The following is a 16,350-nucleotide window of genomic DNA, read 5'->3' as shown; positions in this document are numbered from 1 at the left end:
CAGTTCACAATTATCTACACAGAAACACCCACAGCAATGTTTCTTTCATCATATGGCTTGCACCACAGCCCAGCCAAGTAGGCAGAAATCAACCACCACATATGCTGGGATGTCTCATCTTCAGAGATATCACACCACACAAAACTGAGGTCTTCCATAATGATGTGAATTCTCCTTACAGCTTTAAAAAGAAAAGCAAGGCCGGGGAGGTACGTTAGTTGGTAAAGAGCTTGCCTTACAGGCATGAGAGTTCAACACCCCAGAACCAACATGAAAATGACGGGTGCGGTGGTGGACAGTTTTAATCCCAGTGCTACAGAGACAGAGATCACTGGACAGCCTGTTTAGTCTACCCAGTGAGCTCCAACCCATGAGAATCCCTCTCTCAAAAATATAGATGTATGTACGTATGGATGGATGGGTGGGTGGGTGGATGGACAGGTGGACAGGTGGGTGGACGGATGGACAGACAGACAGACAGACAGGGGTGGATAGGGTTCCTGATGCTACATAAGACTGTCTTTTGACCTCCATATGTGTGCATGTGTGCCCCCTCCCTCTCCCTCTCCCTCTCTCTCTCTCTCCCTCTCTCTCTCTCTCTCTCTCTCTCTCTCTCTCTCTCTCTCTCTCTCTCACACACACACACACACACACACACACACACACACACACAAAGGAAAGGAAAGGAAAGGAAAATAGAAAATCTATAAAGTGAAGACAACAGCTATCTGGGGGCGGGCAGGAGGAGTAAAGTACAGGAAATTGGAACCACTGTCCTTCAGTTGGCTGTGACATTATAGGCATTCGTTTCTTCCCCTTCTCTGTAATTCACACACATTTTCCCATGCATATGTCAACCATTACATATAAAACACAGTAAAAGGGAAACCAATCTTTCTGGCCACTTGAGAGAGCCAACACCAACCAGGGTAGCCCAGCCTCTGTGATCACTACTCAACAGACATCTTTGAGCACGCTGTTCACTCTATGGGGTTGCAATGCTGGGTGACAGGTTCGGGCCCTATCTTCTCACATGGACTTTAAGTCAGTTCTGTTGCAGTTTCTCACAGTATAAGTCACTTAACAAATGCTCATTGATGGCTGAAAAACACGGTGGGTGTGGGCACGGATAACAAAAATAAACCAGTGGAAAAGCTCAAGTGGTGCTGGATTTCAGCCTTGTGGAAGACACAAACAGCTCTAAAATTTGACTCACAGGACCAGAAGCCAAGAAGGCTCACAAGTGATTTTTTCAAATGTCTAGAATAAAGCAATACCCATCTCCTTCAGTGGTGTACTACAAAAGACCCTGTGTTAGTGCTAAGAGTCTTGAGACAAGGGGACACACACATACACCAGGAGAAAGCCAGGGCCATCTCTGACGTCCAGACTACAAGCTGCCAATAGCAATAATCTTCCAAGGCTGGGGCACCATGACCCCAAGTCTCCTTAGGAAAAGTTACAGCGGCAGGACACTTGCAGCTATGACCTCGGGCTGATTGTTATAGTCATTCCGAGAACCTGTCACCTGGTCTGGTCAATAGCCTCAAACACAACAGGAGTCCCCCCAAGAGCACAGTACTCTCCAACCCTGAACTTGAGCTCTTTGCATCTGCCCCACAACTCCTCTCTTTGACTTATCCCAGTGCTGACCCAAAGCATCCAAGCTGCTAATGTCTTTCCCAACACTGGGGTAGCATCGGGAATTGTCTCCTGTTTGAAACAAGTGTTACCTTGCAGCAAAGAGTGTTGTTGGTGGTGTCTGCTCCCAACCAAGGTAAGAACAGAACGGAATGCTGGTGAGAACAATTTTTCTACTCAATCAACTTTTGAATCAGCCTAAAAAAATTAATCATGAAAACAACAGGGCCAAGAGAAGGATGGATGTCAAGTGGCTCACGAACCACTCTTGAACACATTTGTAAGTTGTGTAGGCGAAAAGGCAGGGATTAAAAATGATTATACCTGGGGGCGAGGGAGATAAGAACAAAGTCTCAGGCCCAATGGGTGTGGCAGCACATCTCATTAAATTGTCCAGGCTGGTCTTTAACCAGCCTTAGCAATGACAGACCACCAATTTGCAATCTTCCTGCTTCTGCATTCTGTATCACTAAAATGGCAGACCTGGGCCAAGCCTGAATCACAGTTCTTTCCTTCCTTCTTCCCCCCCTCCCTCTTCCCTTTAAGTTTTGTTACCATGGCTGACCCAGTACCTCACACTGCTAAGCAAATGTCACTGACCTATATTCCCAACCCCCCTTCCCCTTCATCTTTAGATAGGGTATTTCCAAGTTGTAAATACTGCATGGGGACTTGCTGGCTCTCACACTGAAATCCTCCTCGCTCCAGCATCCTGGGTTGCTAGTATTATAGTTTCCCACCAGTCCTGGGTTCCCCACCCCCACAGAGCCACATATGCTAGGCAACCACTCCACCACTGAATTACATACCCAGCCCTTTAGCCCTTCATTCATTTATTTATTTGTTTGTTTGTTTGCTTAATGAGACAAGGTCTCACTAAGTTGCCCAGAGTGACCTCAAACATGTGATCCCCTGCTCTCAGCTTCCTGAGTAACTCAGATGACAGGAATGCACCATCACATTTGGTTCAGGCTTTATTATTTTTATGGCTTCCCAGCTGAGAAACAGGGAATGAGAATTCCTTCTCTCAGCATATCGCTTTCCTCTCTAGCCTGATTTCCAACGCCGTTCTTCAAGAATCTGAACTTGAGCACTTGTGTTTACTTTCGTCTGAGCTCCCTGAGGTTAGATTGTTGATGTCTATGCAAGCCAGCGATTAGCATTCTGACTTCAATTCCTTCTTCAGAGTCGGCCAAAGGCGTCCAAGAAGTTGGCCACAGTACCGCCTGGGAACAATAGGCCCTTTCTACCAAATACAGGTTTGTCTTCCTTTTCAACCTCACAGGAGTTGGTGCTCTGGCAGAGAGGGCCACATGAGGGTACAGACTGTCCATTGTGAAGCCGAGGGCTCCCCAAACAGGAAAAACCAACCAGCAGGTCATATGGCCAACAAAGTCAAGATTTTAGCCCCAGTTCCATTTATAGAATGTGAAATGTGAATCTGATGGCCTGTCACAGCACAAACAGATACAGCCATGAAAGCAATTGTCCTGGAAATACCAGGCATGGACTTGGAAGGGCAATGTGGTGGCCACACGGGGACTCTCCTGTCTAACCCCCACGACGACGGCGACTTGAGAAACCTAGACCATTTAGGTCTTGGGGGGAGGGGGGTCTTCCTCTCGCTTATCTGCCATGTTCACAAAGAACAGCCAAGCTGACCCCACCGCTTCAGCAGTACCTCCCATGAGGTCGGTAGAAGACGCCAGTGCTGGGACTTAAGCAATGGCTCAAGGGGTAAGAGCCCTTGCTGTTCAAGCAGGAGGAACAGAGTTCAAATCCTTCGCGCCCACTAAGAAGGTGCTGTCACATGCACGCCTGTAAGCCAGTGCTGCTGGGAGCAGAGAGAAGAGGCTCTTCTGACTGCCAGCCTAACTCCAAGTTCATTGTGACTCTGTCTCAAAGGAAGTAAGAAAAATTGATACAGGAGGGCACCGGATGGGTTCTTCTGGCATGCTGACAGATTCAGATTCATACCTACACAAGCCCCTACATATGTGCCCCTAAACACACACACACACACAACCACTACTAACCCCCCAAAAACTATACTCCCCCCAACATAAACACATACAAGAGGGGGAGGGGAGGGGAAGGGAGAGAAGTGGAGGGAGCCTGCCCGGGCCTGAGTGACCTGGGAGGCAGGAAGCCTGCCCATCTCAGAAGCTCGGAGCACACACTTTTACTCATTTAGTAATAAGAACCAAATAAGGAGCCGCAAAAGCTAAAGCCCTCCACGCAAGACTCCCCACGTTGGGAGATTTTGTCCAGCACAGGCCCGAGACAGACAACCTTGTCATCAGGGGCAGCTGGGCCCCCTGGAGAAGAGACACTGCCTCTTATGCAGTCTGCCCTTCACACAGTTGGGCAACTTATTAGTCTCACAAGTCCAAGGACAGTCGGAATGACACCCTGTTTTTTCTCACACCGTTATCATCGGTAAGGAATGAGATAACCACAGCAAATAGTTCACATTTTTTTAAAAAAAAAAATGCTGCTTTCCAAATGAAAGGCCCTGTTATTTTCATTACTTGGTGGAAACCAGACCTGAGGCTATCATGAGCCAGGACACAGGCTGATGCTCACTAGCTGAGGGACACTGGCTGCCTAAGGAGTTCTTGGCAGGGGACCGATCAGAGGACTTGTCAAACACTGAAATCCCAGGTCCTCTGAATTCAGAAAGGACTGAAGCAGAGACAGTGGCTCCAAAGACAGACTCTGCTGCTCCAGACCGTGGTCTCCCGTGTAGGCTGTGGGTGCAGGGCTCCTGCTTCTACGTTTGTGCTTCCATAGACACTGACACTGACAGCACTTAGCACCCTGGGGATACACTCACCCCCTGCCTGGGTGCCCTTGGCAATGCACGGCGCACAGAGGTAGTGGAACTTAGCTGGTCATCCTGCTTGCTATCAGTCTTCTAATGACGTCATCTTCCCACCCCGAGGAAGCCTGTGGTACTGAGCAAGTTTCCGCCTTCACCGTGTGGGAAGGGGACAGCATGCGGGGTTGAGGAGGACTGTTCACTTTCTGCTGTCCTTGTCTATATGGTTTTATGCTTTTGTTAATCTGCTAGCAATTTGAGTTGGGTTTCCTAAACGCTGATATTCTGTGTCCAGAAATCAAAGAGAGCAGGTCCGACCAGTCTACGTCAAGATATCAAGATACATTTTTAGCTATTCGGGCTGAGAAAAATTGAGCGGCCTAGAACATAGGCTATTGGCCGAAAAACTGTTCCATTATCCCAATGCTGATAATCTAATCTAGTGCTGCTCAAAAACATCTGAAGGCTAGGTCAGAGAGAAGTAAAGGAGCCAGAGAGTTCACACACACACACACACACACACACACTGACACAATACGTATACCACAGCACAAATAACATATACAACGTGACACAACACACAGCAGCCACACCCCAAACCACATACATCTCACACACACACACACACACACACACACACACACACACACACAGAGCACTAGAGCCTGGATTAATAAAATTGGGATATCTCAAATTTTGGAGTGGTTTTGACCCTCTAACCAAACGTTACTCAATGAGAAGCCCTCAAGAGTCACTACTTCCCAGAGCTACTGAATTTGGGAAGCAGCCCTTCCCCCGCCCCATCCTGTTTTTATACAGCATCATTTATCTCCTGCCTTTAGGACATTCATATATTGGGAAAACAACAGTAAAGGAAAAGACCTCCCCTTCTTCCTTCTATTTCCTATGTCCCTTCCTCCCTTGGCCTGCAGGCTGCATTCCCCCCTGCCGCTCACCATCCAGCCACAGGGCCTGGCGCTCATCTTTTTGGGCTGTCACACACTCTCCAATAACTTCTGGAACCACCATGTTCACCCAGTGACTGACACGAAGACCTTACAAAACCCAGTCTCTGCATTTACAGTGCTTGGCTTACAAAAGCGACACAGACAAAATAACCACTGCGCAGACAAAACACGTGCAGGCTGTAATAATGCCTATAAAGGAACAGAGAAGAGTCTAAGATAAAAGTTTCAGAGGGAAAACCTGGAAATGCTCTGCCGAGGCCAGAGAGCTGCCGGCCTCCGCCTGGTCTCCTCTCCTCCCTCCCTCCCTCTTCCTCTCTTTTTTTCCTTTTCTTGGTTCCAATGTTTATGAACAGATGTTTAATTGACTATTACAGGCACAAAGCAGTTACCTACCTCTCCTAAAATCTACCTCAAATCTTAAATTGAAAGGGGTGCTGACAGCTCAGAGAGTGCAGAAGGCCAGTCCAGGAAAGCATCCAGCTCTGTTATGTCAGGAATCGCCATCACCCAGGAGGCTATTCTGAGGACCCTGGAGGGCTCTGTGGATCCTTCAAAACATCTGTCAAAGCCAGCCAGTCGCTTGCTTTCACTCAGTGCTCCTGGGATAGTCAAACTGAGCACCAAGGTAAGCCTAGGTCCCTTCGAGAAGGCTAACCGGGGTCAAGCGGTCTGTATTCTCAGTATCTCGTTTGGCTTGCCCATTAAGTGTTTTGATTGCTTGTATATTGAATTTATAAAGTTAGTCCATTTACTATTATATTTATTTATTTGTGTTGGAAGGCACACATGCCACAGTGTATACAATAAGGACAGGAGACGATCTGTGGGGGTCGGTCAGTTCTTGTCTTTCACCTTCAGAGTCTCAGGATTTGAACTTAGGCCTTCAGACTTGGCCGCAAGCACCTTCAGTCACAGAGCCATCCTGCTCGCCCTACTCAGCCTATAATCTCCAAATTTCTCTAACCTTTTCTTTGAAAATTCAAATGTTTCAAATGTTGACTTACATTTATGGCTTGATCTTCTATGTTTATACATTTTTTTGAAAGTAGTGACTAAAGCAGACTACCCGGTGAGGAAGAACTGACTAAGGCAGAGCTTAGTGAGAAGGTTATTTTCCTTGAGACTTTTTTTTTTAAACATTTTTTTTTTTTTTTGCACAACTCAACACTTTCTTTACTCAGCACTTACTCAGGTGATGGATGACAACTTCACCATTGATGCCAAGGAGTACTTCCCCTTGCTCTGTCTCTGCAGCCTTGAGTATCGCTTTTTAAAGAGACTGAAATCGTTGTGTTCTGAAGTTCCAAGGTAATTTGACATTTGACAATCCGGACTAGACACTGCATGTGGGCACCTCCTGCAACTGTGTGTTTCCGGCTTAGCTTGCTATCAAAGCAGTTTTGAAGAACTAAGTAAATTCTTTCCAGACCATCAGCTAGGCCCTAAGTGCGGCCGTGATCTCTGCTATTACCTCCTGCTTTACTCTTAAAAGCTGTAAGGGTTTGGTTTGGTTTTTGTTTTGTTTTTCTGTTGTTTTGGTATGGCTTTTTTAGACGGGTTCTTTCACATAGCCCAGGCTGGTTCTGTCATGTAGCCCAGGCTGGCCTAGAACTTCCTATGTAGCTGAACGTGACTTTGAATTCCTGACCCTCCTGCTGTTGGAAGCCAGGGAGTACAGGTGAGTGTGTATCTTGCCCTACTTTGAATGGAGAATTTGATATATCTGAGTCGAAGTTCTGTTTGAGTTCTGCAGCTGTCAAGAGATCGGAGGTGGTTAGAAGTCGGGAGCAGTTCTAACACAGCACGGCTGATTTATTCTAATTAGTCACATTCTGCTATTCTATGTCTATGCTATCCCTTGATGACTGTCCATTTCTAACTGTAGACACATCTCTCGGTACACAGGACACGGTCACCAACTATCCCTGAGTCCAAGCCTGAAGGTAGGAACCTGCCCAACTTGTCTTTTATAAATTAACTAGCTCTTACCAGTTGGGGGACAAGAGAGAGAGATCTGACAGGCTTTGGAAAACACAAAACTCTACACGGAGATGGAACTGCGAGAATTTTGGCACACACACACACACATACACACGACAACGGCTACATCATGAATGGACTCTTGTTGGTCAGTGGCCACCTTAGTCCGGCCCTTGCCATCTCCAAGCTATACCACAGTTCCTTGCTTTCCTTCAGTCCTGCACACTGGTGAGGCCCCTGCCTCCTATTCCACCCCATGTACATCCCACAGGTCCAAATGCCCCAATGCAGCTGCACAGAGCCGTGGAGTAGCGGACCCCATGCCCTCAAGTCCACGAGCAGCATGGAAGCCATTCACCGAAGCCTCCCACCGCCCCCATCTCTGCTTTCTGCTCACACAGTCCAGCCCCCTCTTCCAAGCAGCCATGTGTTTTCACTTGTCTGTGCTCAGGCCATTCCTAGGATGCCAATCGCATCTTTCTCCACCTTGAACACCTTCTCTCCTTTCAGGCTCATTTGAAATATGACCTCTCCATTGAACCTTTCCAAAAAATCCCCCATGAGCCTCGGGGGTGAGGGGAACACGTGGACCCATCTCAGCCCTCTGTCAGCGCATACCACTGGGCACCGCAGTTAGCAGAGTTTACTGTCCTCTCTTCCACAAGACTGTGTTCTGCTTATGCACTGGCCTCTGGTGATACAGTAGCCGTTCATTTGTTATGCCGCCAATGCCTCAGTTTCTCTACTCAGCACCCCAAAGAACACTAATCAGGGAAATTGGTCACGCCTTAAGAAGAGTCATTTGAGGAAAAAGTTGCAGACTGGCCTGGGGGACAAGACTCATTCTGGCTACACAGACTAAAAATACTTGACTGTCAGAAGACAGTGGATGGGGGCTGCAGAGAAGGCTCAGCAGTCAGCAACACTTGCTGCTCTTCTAGAAGACTCCAGTTCATTTTCCAGTACCCACGTGGCAGCTCACAACTGCCCGTGATCAGTTTCAGCGGACCCAATGGCCTCCTCTGGCTCTGCAGGCCCCAAACACTTATGTGGTACTTTTTAGATGCTTCAAGAACACAGCTGATTTAAAGAGGAATGGATTTCTAGCACGTGATACAACATTTTAACATTACACTAAGTGAAAACAAAATCCAGCCATAAAAGAACAAATGCTTTTGGATTTTTCTTAAGTGGGATATCTGGAATAGTAGCAATTCACAAAGACAGAAAACAGGTACATGGAGCTGGAGGAGGGGGTGTTTGGGTTTAGTGAGGACAGTTTCCATTTATGTCTTATAAACGTCCTGGAGACAGATGGTGGTAATGGCTGTCAACAGTGTGACTACACCCAACGCCACTGAGTTATATACTTAAAAGTAGTTAAAATGGCCTATTTTGTGTTGTGTGCGTTCTACTACAATTAGTGGAATAGAAAGAAAAGAAAAGAATACACAATGGTTGGCCGCCAGACACAAATGACAAAGTGGGAGCAGGGGAGTTATGAAAGATAATAATACAGTGGATTTAAACTTTCTCAGCAAATATTACATTACGGACTCAGGAAACCTTACAATAGAACTCGTGGAACTGAGGACTGGAAACTCCGTCTTCCACAGAGAGTCAAGTATGAGAAATACATTTAAATATTCTTCCTTCAAGTCAACTAACACTAAACATATAGGAACCAGCCCCGAGGCCAGGCCCAGACAGGGGACCAAAGGTGACTTAAAACAAACCAGTGATGAACTGGCATAGACTGTGGTTCATAAAACAAACAGGGAAAACAAAAAAACAAAAAAAACGAAGGTTTAGAACTGGAGCAAAGATAACACGGAGTTCAGCAAGGCTTCCCAGCCAGCAAGCACTGAGTTCTGAGAAGACCAACTCAAAACTCACGACTGCTAAATGGATGAAGTCAAACTGTCCTGTCTGCACCTCTGAGTCCTCACTAGAGAAACAGAGAGGGTAGACATTCCGTGCTTGGGGGTCCTTCCAGCTGGAGAAAGAAGCCTGTCTCTCTCCAGCTCAGCATCCTCACACTGGCGGAGAGCTGCCCCAGAAGGGCGGACCCTCAGGACCTGCACACTACAGCTCATCCTTCCTCTACTCATCAAAGAGTTTCCCGGTCTAATCTGTGCTTTATTTGTCCCCGTACTTACAGATTGTAAACCATCTTGAAGCACAGTCCTCTAGGTTTCTGAAAATGTGGAAGAGAAGACATACAACACAAAACGGGGGCGTTTCTCTTTTTCTTACTCTGAACTGTGAATTTTGTAATAAATCTTATATAAAATTCAAAATTTATATATCTCTCAAGATCCACATACAGATGGTTTTACAGCTTAGGAGAATTAAGTAAACAAAAACCCTGCTTTGCCCATATTATTCATGTTTTATGAAATAAGAAAGTGGATATTGCTTAATTAAAAAAGCATATTTTAAATGAGGCCACAGTTGTATTCTTCTAACTTAGGGGAACTCACACATGCAGTGACAGCGCCATCATTTCATGCAGATCCTGCTAATGTCCTCAGGCAGGAACTTTTGTTCTGCTGGCTTCTTTATGCTCCCTACTATGAGTTTGAACCATAAGAATCCCGCTAAAGGAAAAATGAAACCTGGTGCTAGGGAGACCCTTAGTCAGTAACGCACTTAACTACAGAAGTATGAAGACCAGACTATGATCCCAGCACAGTTCTGAGGCAGGCTCTTGCTTTGTAGCTCCCACTGGCCTTGCACTTGCTAAACAGACCAGACTAGTCTGGAGTTCACAGCATCCTCCTGTGTCAGCCTCCTAAGTTCCAGCACAGCAGACACACCCCCTACCCCCAGCCTGTTCTGAGATTTTTTTTTTTTAATTTTATTTTGGTTTTTCATTTTGTTCTACATGTTATCAGATGTTCTCCCTTCATTTTATTACATTTTAGAACTAGACTTGGGTGATGCTGCAGCACCTTAGGTATCTGAGGAAAGAAAAGAACAGAGTGGAAACCAAGTGACATTAAGTCATTATGTAAAAGGCCGTCAAATGGCTCTATCTGCTTAGTAATAGTACCTAACGCAGGGGCGGGAGGTGGGGGGAACAAGGCTTTAGTGGGAAGTCTTCAGTGAATGTTTATTTTTGCTATCAAGAGCTCTTTTTATTCTTTTTGTGGATGTTTTGCTTTTGAGGCAGCCTTGCTCCATGCAACTTATGCTGGCCTCAGAGAACAACCCTGCCTCTGCCTTCTGGGCACTGAGGGTACAGGGGTCAGTTCGCATTCTTCTTCTGTTACTAGGCACCTTGCAACATCAGGCAATTCATTTAGCAGTTTGGAATCTTTATGCTCCCTACTAAATAACAGCGGGGAAACTGAGGCTATGTCCATAAGGAAGTTTGAACCATAAGAATCCTGCTAAAGGAAAAATGAAACCTGGTGCTAGGGAGACCCTTAGTCAGTAACGCACTTAACTACAGAAGTATGAAGACCAGACTATGATCCCAGCACAGTTGTAAAAAGCTAGGCATAGTAGTGAGCTGTCACCAGGGAAGAAGATAATCCCTGGGCTCACTGACCACCCAACCTAGCCTATTCAGTCAACAGTGTCCCTGTCTCAAAAGACAACATAAGTAGTTCCTGAGGAATGACACTTGAGGATAACTTCTGCTTCCAAGGGCCCATACACAAACACACACACACATACACATACACACACACACCACAGAGAGACAGAGACAGACTTAGAAATAAAAAACGAAATCATCTGTCCTAAAGCCACAAGGCACTAATTCCTCCAGTGAAATTAAGTCCTTTGCCAGTCAAGCTTCAGATAGGACCACGGCCACAGCCAACTGACACACTAATTAACAGTTTTGTGAAACCCTACACTCGGGACCCAAGCAAACTATATGCCCAGTCTCGTGGACCACAGAAACCAAAATAAAGTTATTTCCACTAACTACTTTCCCCGTGACTTGTCATGCCACAATAGAAACCTAGCACATCTGTGGATGCTCAGAGTCCAGACAGATGCAGCACATATGAAACGCACATGCTGATACCTATACTTATTACCGTTCTTGTAGATTTAGCTTAAGGGGGTCACCACCACAGGGAAGGAACTAAGGACAGGTAATTAGGACTGCACAGTAGGATATAGAAAAAAAATCAGCGTTTCTTACATCAACAAACAGGCACCAATCAGGTGTTCTGGGTTTAGAGTTTATTTTCAAATTAGGTAAGTCTGCCTTGATGGGGGCCAGAGCAGGCATGAGACTCCATCAAGGTCCAAATGCTCTTACCAAGTTGTATTACCTTGCAGGCATAATAAGAACTTCCTTGGGATTTAGTCAGGGAAAGGTTCACAAATCCAGTGCCCTGCTTGGATAGCCAATGCATTTTTAAATACATACATCCAAATCAGGAGAGCAGAACACCTTTAGTTAGTGTGTGGGTTCTGGGGCTAGTGGGAATGGCTCACTGGTTAAAAAGGATGAAGACTTAGATTTGGACCCGCCTGCCTGCCCAGTACCTACATAGAAGCCAGGCTTAGTGGGGTACACCTGAAACCCCACACTAAGGGCTGGGGCCCAAAAGATCCCCGGGCGTGCCGGCCAGCTGGTCTAATGAAAACAAGAGAACTGTCTCAAAAAGTAACACGGAGGGCAACAGAAGAAGGCACACAAAGTTGACCCCTGGCCTTCACATGACCTGAGCGTGACAGACAGACAGACACACACACACACACACGGGGTGGGCTGAGTGTCCAGCTCACAGTCACATGTCATTCAGCCATGCTCCCAAAGTGCTCATGGTAACATCTTCCCAAGTACCCGAGTCTCCACCAAAACCATTACTCTGAAATGCTTAAACAGTCTAGAACATTCTAAACATTCTTCAACAGGCCTGGGAATTTTAAGAATAAGGAAGTTCTGGTCCTATCCTCTAGCTTTAGCAGAGAAACTAAGTGGCCCACAGATGTCAAACATCGGGCTCAAGACTGCAATGGGGCCTGGGAGCCTTTCAGCAGTTTCCTGAAAAAGTTTCTCTCTTGACCCAGGTCCTAAATCTGCCTGGTCAGCTGCCTATAGCCATCACTAAGCAAGGTCAACAGGTAAGTATTCCCAATGAGGAGCAGTTACGAATGGGAGAATTATTCTCAAGTAGGTCCATGTGTCTCATTTGCTGGTATGACATTTGTGACCCCCTAACAAGTCTCTGCCATTGGAGTCGGTTTCTAAGAAATTTCAGCAGAATTATGGCAATAAAATTAAGGCAGGGGCCCCGCTGCCTCAGTAATGAGCCCAACATTGCTCACTGCAGATTTACCAGTTGAGGTCTGGGATGAGAAGACAGCAAGGAAACCTGTTCACGTAGATGTGACAAACATTTGCAACAGTGGGGCCTGTGACTTCTCTATTAACTCATGTCAACCTAGCCAACAAACGCCAAGTATTAATCGCATGCCAGTCACAATGACGTAAGTAATAGTCACTGTTCCCAAGTTTACAGTCTAGTAAACAGGCCAAACACTTAATAATTACCAGGCTGGGGAACCTTTACTGAGCATCTGCTATGTGCTGGGCTGATTATAAGACCACGTGATAGATGACGGCTTTTATTAGGTAGTGCTATGAGTTTCTACTTACTCAAGAGAACCAAAACACAGAGGGCTATCTGTCCTCAACTTTCTAGGTGAATAGGAAATGAGTATTAAGACAAAGAAGCAAATGCCTAAAATCAGTGTCAGAAGGTGAAAAGTAACATACACCAAAAACCAACCCCAAATAAAACCCCCTTTGCCCCTCTGAGTCCCCTATCACTGGGAATTTCCCTGTGCTGTGGTCTGCCATTTCTCAATTTCTATTTGCTGCTTGCTTACAATCGCAGAACTTCAGTGAGGGGATGGAGGCAGGAGATCACAATTTCAAGGCCAGCCTCAGCTAAATCATAAGTTTTGAGTGAAACTGGGCAATATGAGACAAAGAAATATAAAAACAGTATTTTTCTTTCCATCTTGTTCACCTGCCTTGTGTTAGTTTAACTCACAGGACCCTAATAGAAGAACCTAAGACAAGCAATAAAAAACGATACCGTGTTCTTCTTACCACGTATTGCTTTCATGCCCTCAGGCCTTCCAAGTCACCATCTCTGAGGTGGAAGAGCTGGACTACACTACCAAGATGTCTAAGGTCTTCTAATTCTAATGTCCCATGAGCTGGTGACTAGGAAAAGGAAAGATGTCACTGACAAGATGGAAAAGACCAACCAAACACTAGGCACTGATGAACATGAGACTCCAAAGCTCTCTGGAGGTAGGGTGTCAGGGCACAAGGGAGCACCTAGGATCCTCCCACCAAACCGTTCAGGATGCTCCTGGATCTCCAGCACAGGTGACTGGCAAGAAGGAGAAAGAGCAGTCACGAGAACTCAAACACACTCTACGCGGTAGCTAGGTCACGACATCATGAAGATGGTTGCACCAACTGCCTCAGGATCTGACTCCATGTGTCACAGAATCCATCAGATGTGACAACATTGAGACGATATCCTTTCCACGAACACCCTAATTAGGCCAATCTGTCTCCAGCTTATTTACCTCACCCCACATCCTACCACAAGTGTACAGTTGGGCAAGTCTGTAGTACTACTTAGTTGAATGAGCACGATCATGGGACATTAGACAGAACCCAGGCCAACCCCAGTGCCTGCAGGAAGAATTCCCACGGGGACTGAAGAACCGCCCCCCCCAATCCCTCCAACGTCACAGCCTCCATTGCTACCCCTTATTCTTGTCTCTAACTTTCTAACTTGTCTCTGGTCTGGCCCATACTCCAACCCCCACCCAACCTTCTTATTTAACTCTAAAAATGCTAAATTACAGAAGAGAGATTCCTAGTTCAGTTCTTTTAAAATCTACTCAAATCACATTGACTCTCTTACCATTTTTATGAAACGAGGATGGTCAGCACCATCTTAATTGTGGCATACACAAAAAATACCATAAAATGTAAACGCTTCTCACGTTTAATGTTTCAGTACCTTTTCACAGACTTGAATAAAACTCGCAATACAGACATGGCAGAGATGAGACACACCAAGTGTCACACACATGTCACCATTATGTGACAAGCTCCAACCCTTCTTTTTTTTTAAACCACACATCAATCTAAGAAAAGCAGAGCAGGGTGATAACCTGATACCAATTATCTCCCGACTCCTTAAAGAGAAGGAAAGCAGCATTTGCACAGGGAGAGCAGAGGCCACCTTATTCAGAGTACCAGCAGGAACTTGTCTTATAAAGACAGCCATGGGACAAACACACAGTGTATAGGGATAAATGACTCCAACTGTGCAGAGCTAAACACAGAAGCAGACAGGGGAATACAGCCCACAGAGACGGAGCCAGGTGGAGAAAGGTTTGTAGAGACAGAGTTTGTTAAAGTCGTGCTCTGAAAGTGGGGGACAGCCTTGTTCAGACAGAGATGTTCCTTCAGTCTGGGCATGCCACCCTCCCGCTTAACCTCTGAACAAATCACCAGAAAAGCCAGGGGAATACTACAGAAAATGGTCCACTGGTTTTCAAATGTCCATCTCTCTGACTGGCTCGTCCTAGTGAGGAAACATTTCATTTAAAAAAAGAAAAAAGAAAAAAAAATGAGTCCCAAATTCAAATAAGTCCATAAAAAGCTATTATGAAATAGTTAATACGCATTGCATCTCACATAACCTTCCTAATAACCCAGTATGAAAGCTGGGTGTTATTAGTGACCCATTTTAAAATGAGGAAACTGTGTGAGCTAAAAACACTGCAGAGGAAGGAGTTCAAGTACAGGCTACCAGATTTTAGGCCATGTGTTCTTAACCTTAGTCTGTGAAGGTACAAGAATACAAAAAAAAAAAAAAAAAAAAAAAAGTCAGATATCTAAAAAGACAAACCTAAAATAAAGATTTCCCCAAAGCCATCCACAATATAACACTGTGTTGTACCGTGACATAATGCAATGCATTTTTCTACAATTACCCATTTCAAATAAAGTTTTTATTTGGTACAGTTCCATCCTATCTTCCCAAGTGTGTGCACTCACGTGTACAGAGGCTGTATAATCTCTCCAGTTAGAGGAAGAACTGGCCACAGAGGACTGGCTGTTTTCTCCGAAAAGAGAGACTCCTGCTGTCCACCAGGCCTCTCTGGTCCTCTTCCCTGAAATCCTCACTCCCTCTACTAGCCGTAGAGCATCCGAGAACAGATGGTCAGGGACGCACGTGGGTGAGGCAGCCATCCCGAGGACCCCCAAGTGTTTTCGTCACTAGAAAGGAAATAGACAGAAGCAGCTGGGGACAGAGAGAGCAAGGAGAGAGTGCTGGGTCCAAAAGACTCTAGAAGTGGGCTTCGGGACCCTGCCAGCTCGTAGTGTTGCCCCCGTACTGTGGAGTCATTTCAGTCTAGTCTCTGGAGAGAACACTTCTCCACGACACACAGCCTACTCCTGAATCTGTCCAGACAGGCTGACGAGGACCAGAAGTCACCGGTATGTTCCCCTGCTATGGTATATATCACACCTGTCCTCGTAACCATGGGGATGACACAGAGGAAAAGGGTGTGAGAATTGGCCCCAAGTGTCCCAGACCTAGAAGATCAAGTTATAAACACACTGGAAGTGGGTAAAAATGACTTTAGTTGATCTATATACCCCAAACCAAAAGACGCAGACTCAAGAATGCCATTTGGACCACCTTAGCTACGTCTACTTAACAGGATGTGGCACGTTTTACTCTATGCCAGTCACACCCTATAACATCGGTGTGCCCTGTTCCCCTGCCCCTTACGTCTCTAAAATGCTCTACCTTACCTGCCTCCCTCAGCTATCTGTGAGCTCACATTTCTCCAATTATCAGGGCTCATACCAACACCACACTTTCTCCCCAGTAAGCCTTCCCTCCCAGTGACCGAATGGTA

General features: G+C 45.9%; 1 protein-coding gene across 1 annotated transcript in view; it reads right to left on the bottom strand.

The window, feature by feature from the left end:
• Window positions 1–16,350, bottom strand: part of Etv6 (ETS variant transcription factor 6) — a 237,125-nt gene that overhangs the window by 177,543 nt on the left and 43,232 nt on the right. Inside the window, exon 2 of the mRNA XM_052175098.1 lies at window positions 15,479–15,700. Coding sequence (XP_052031058.1) covers window positions 15,479–15,673 — 195 coding nt within the window. The 5' untranslated portion in view covers window positions 15,674–15,700. The remainder of the gene's footprint in view (window positions 1–15,478; window positions 15,701–16,350) is intronic.

This window comes from Apodemus sylvaticus, chromosome 2, assembly GCF_947179515.1.
Source record: "Apodemus sylvaticus chromosome 2, mApoSyl1.1, whole genome shotgun sequence".
In the NCBI taxonomy this organism is placed as follows: Eukaryota; Metazoa; Chordata; class Mammalia; order Rodentia; family Muridae; genus Apodemus; species Apodemus sylvaticus.
Note: the sequence above shows the minus strand (reverse complement) of the source record. Positions and strands in the feature narration are given on the sequence as shown.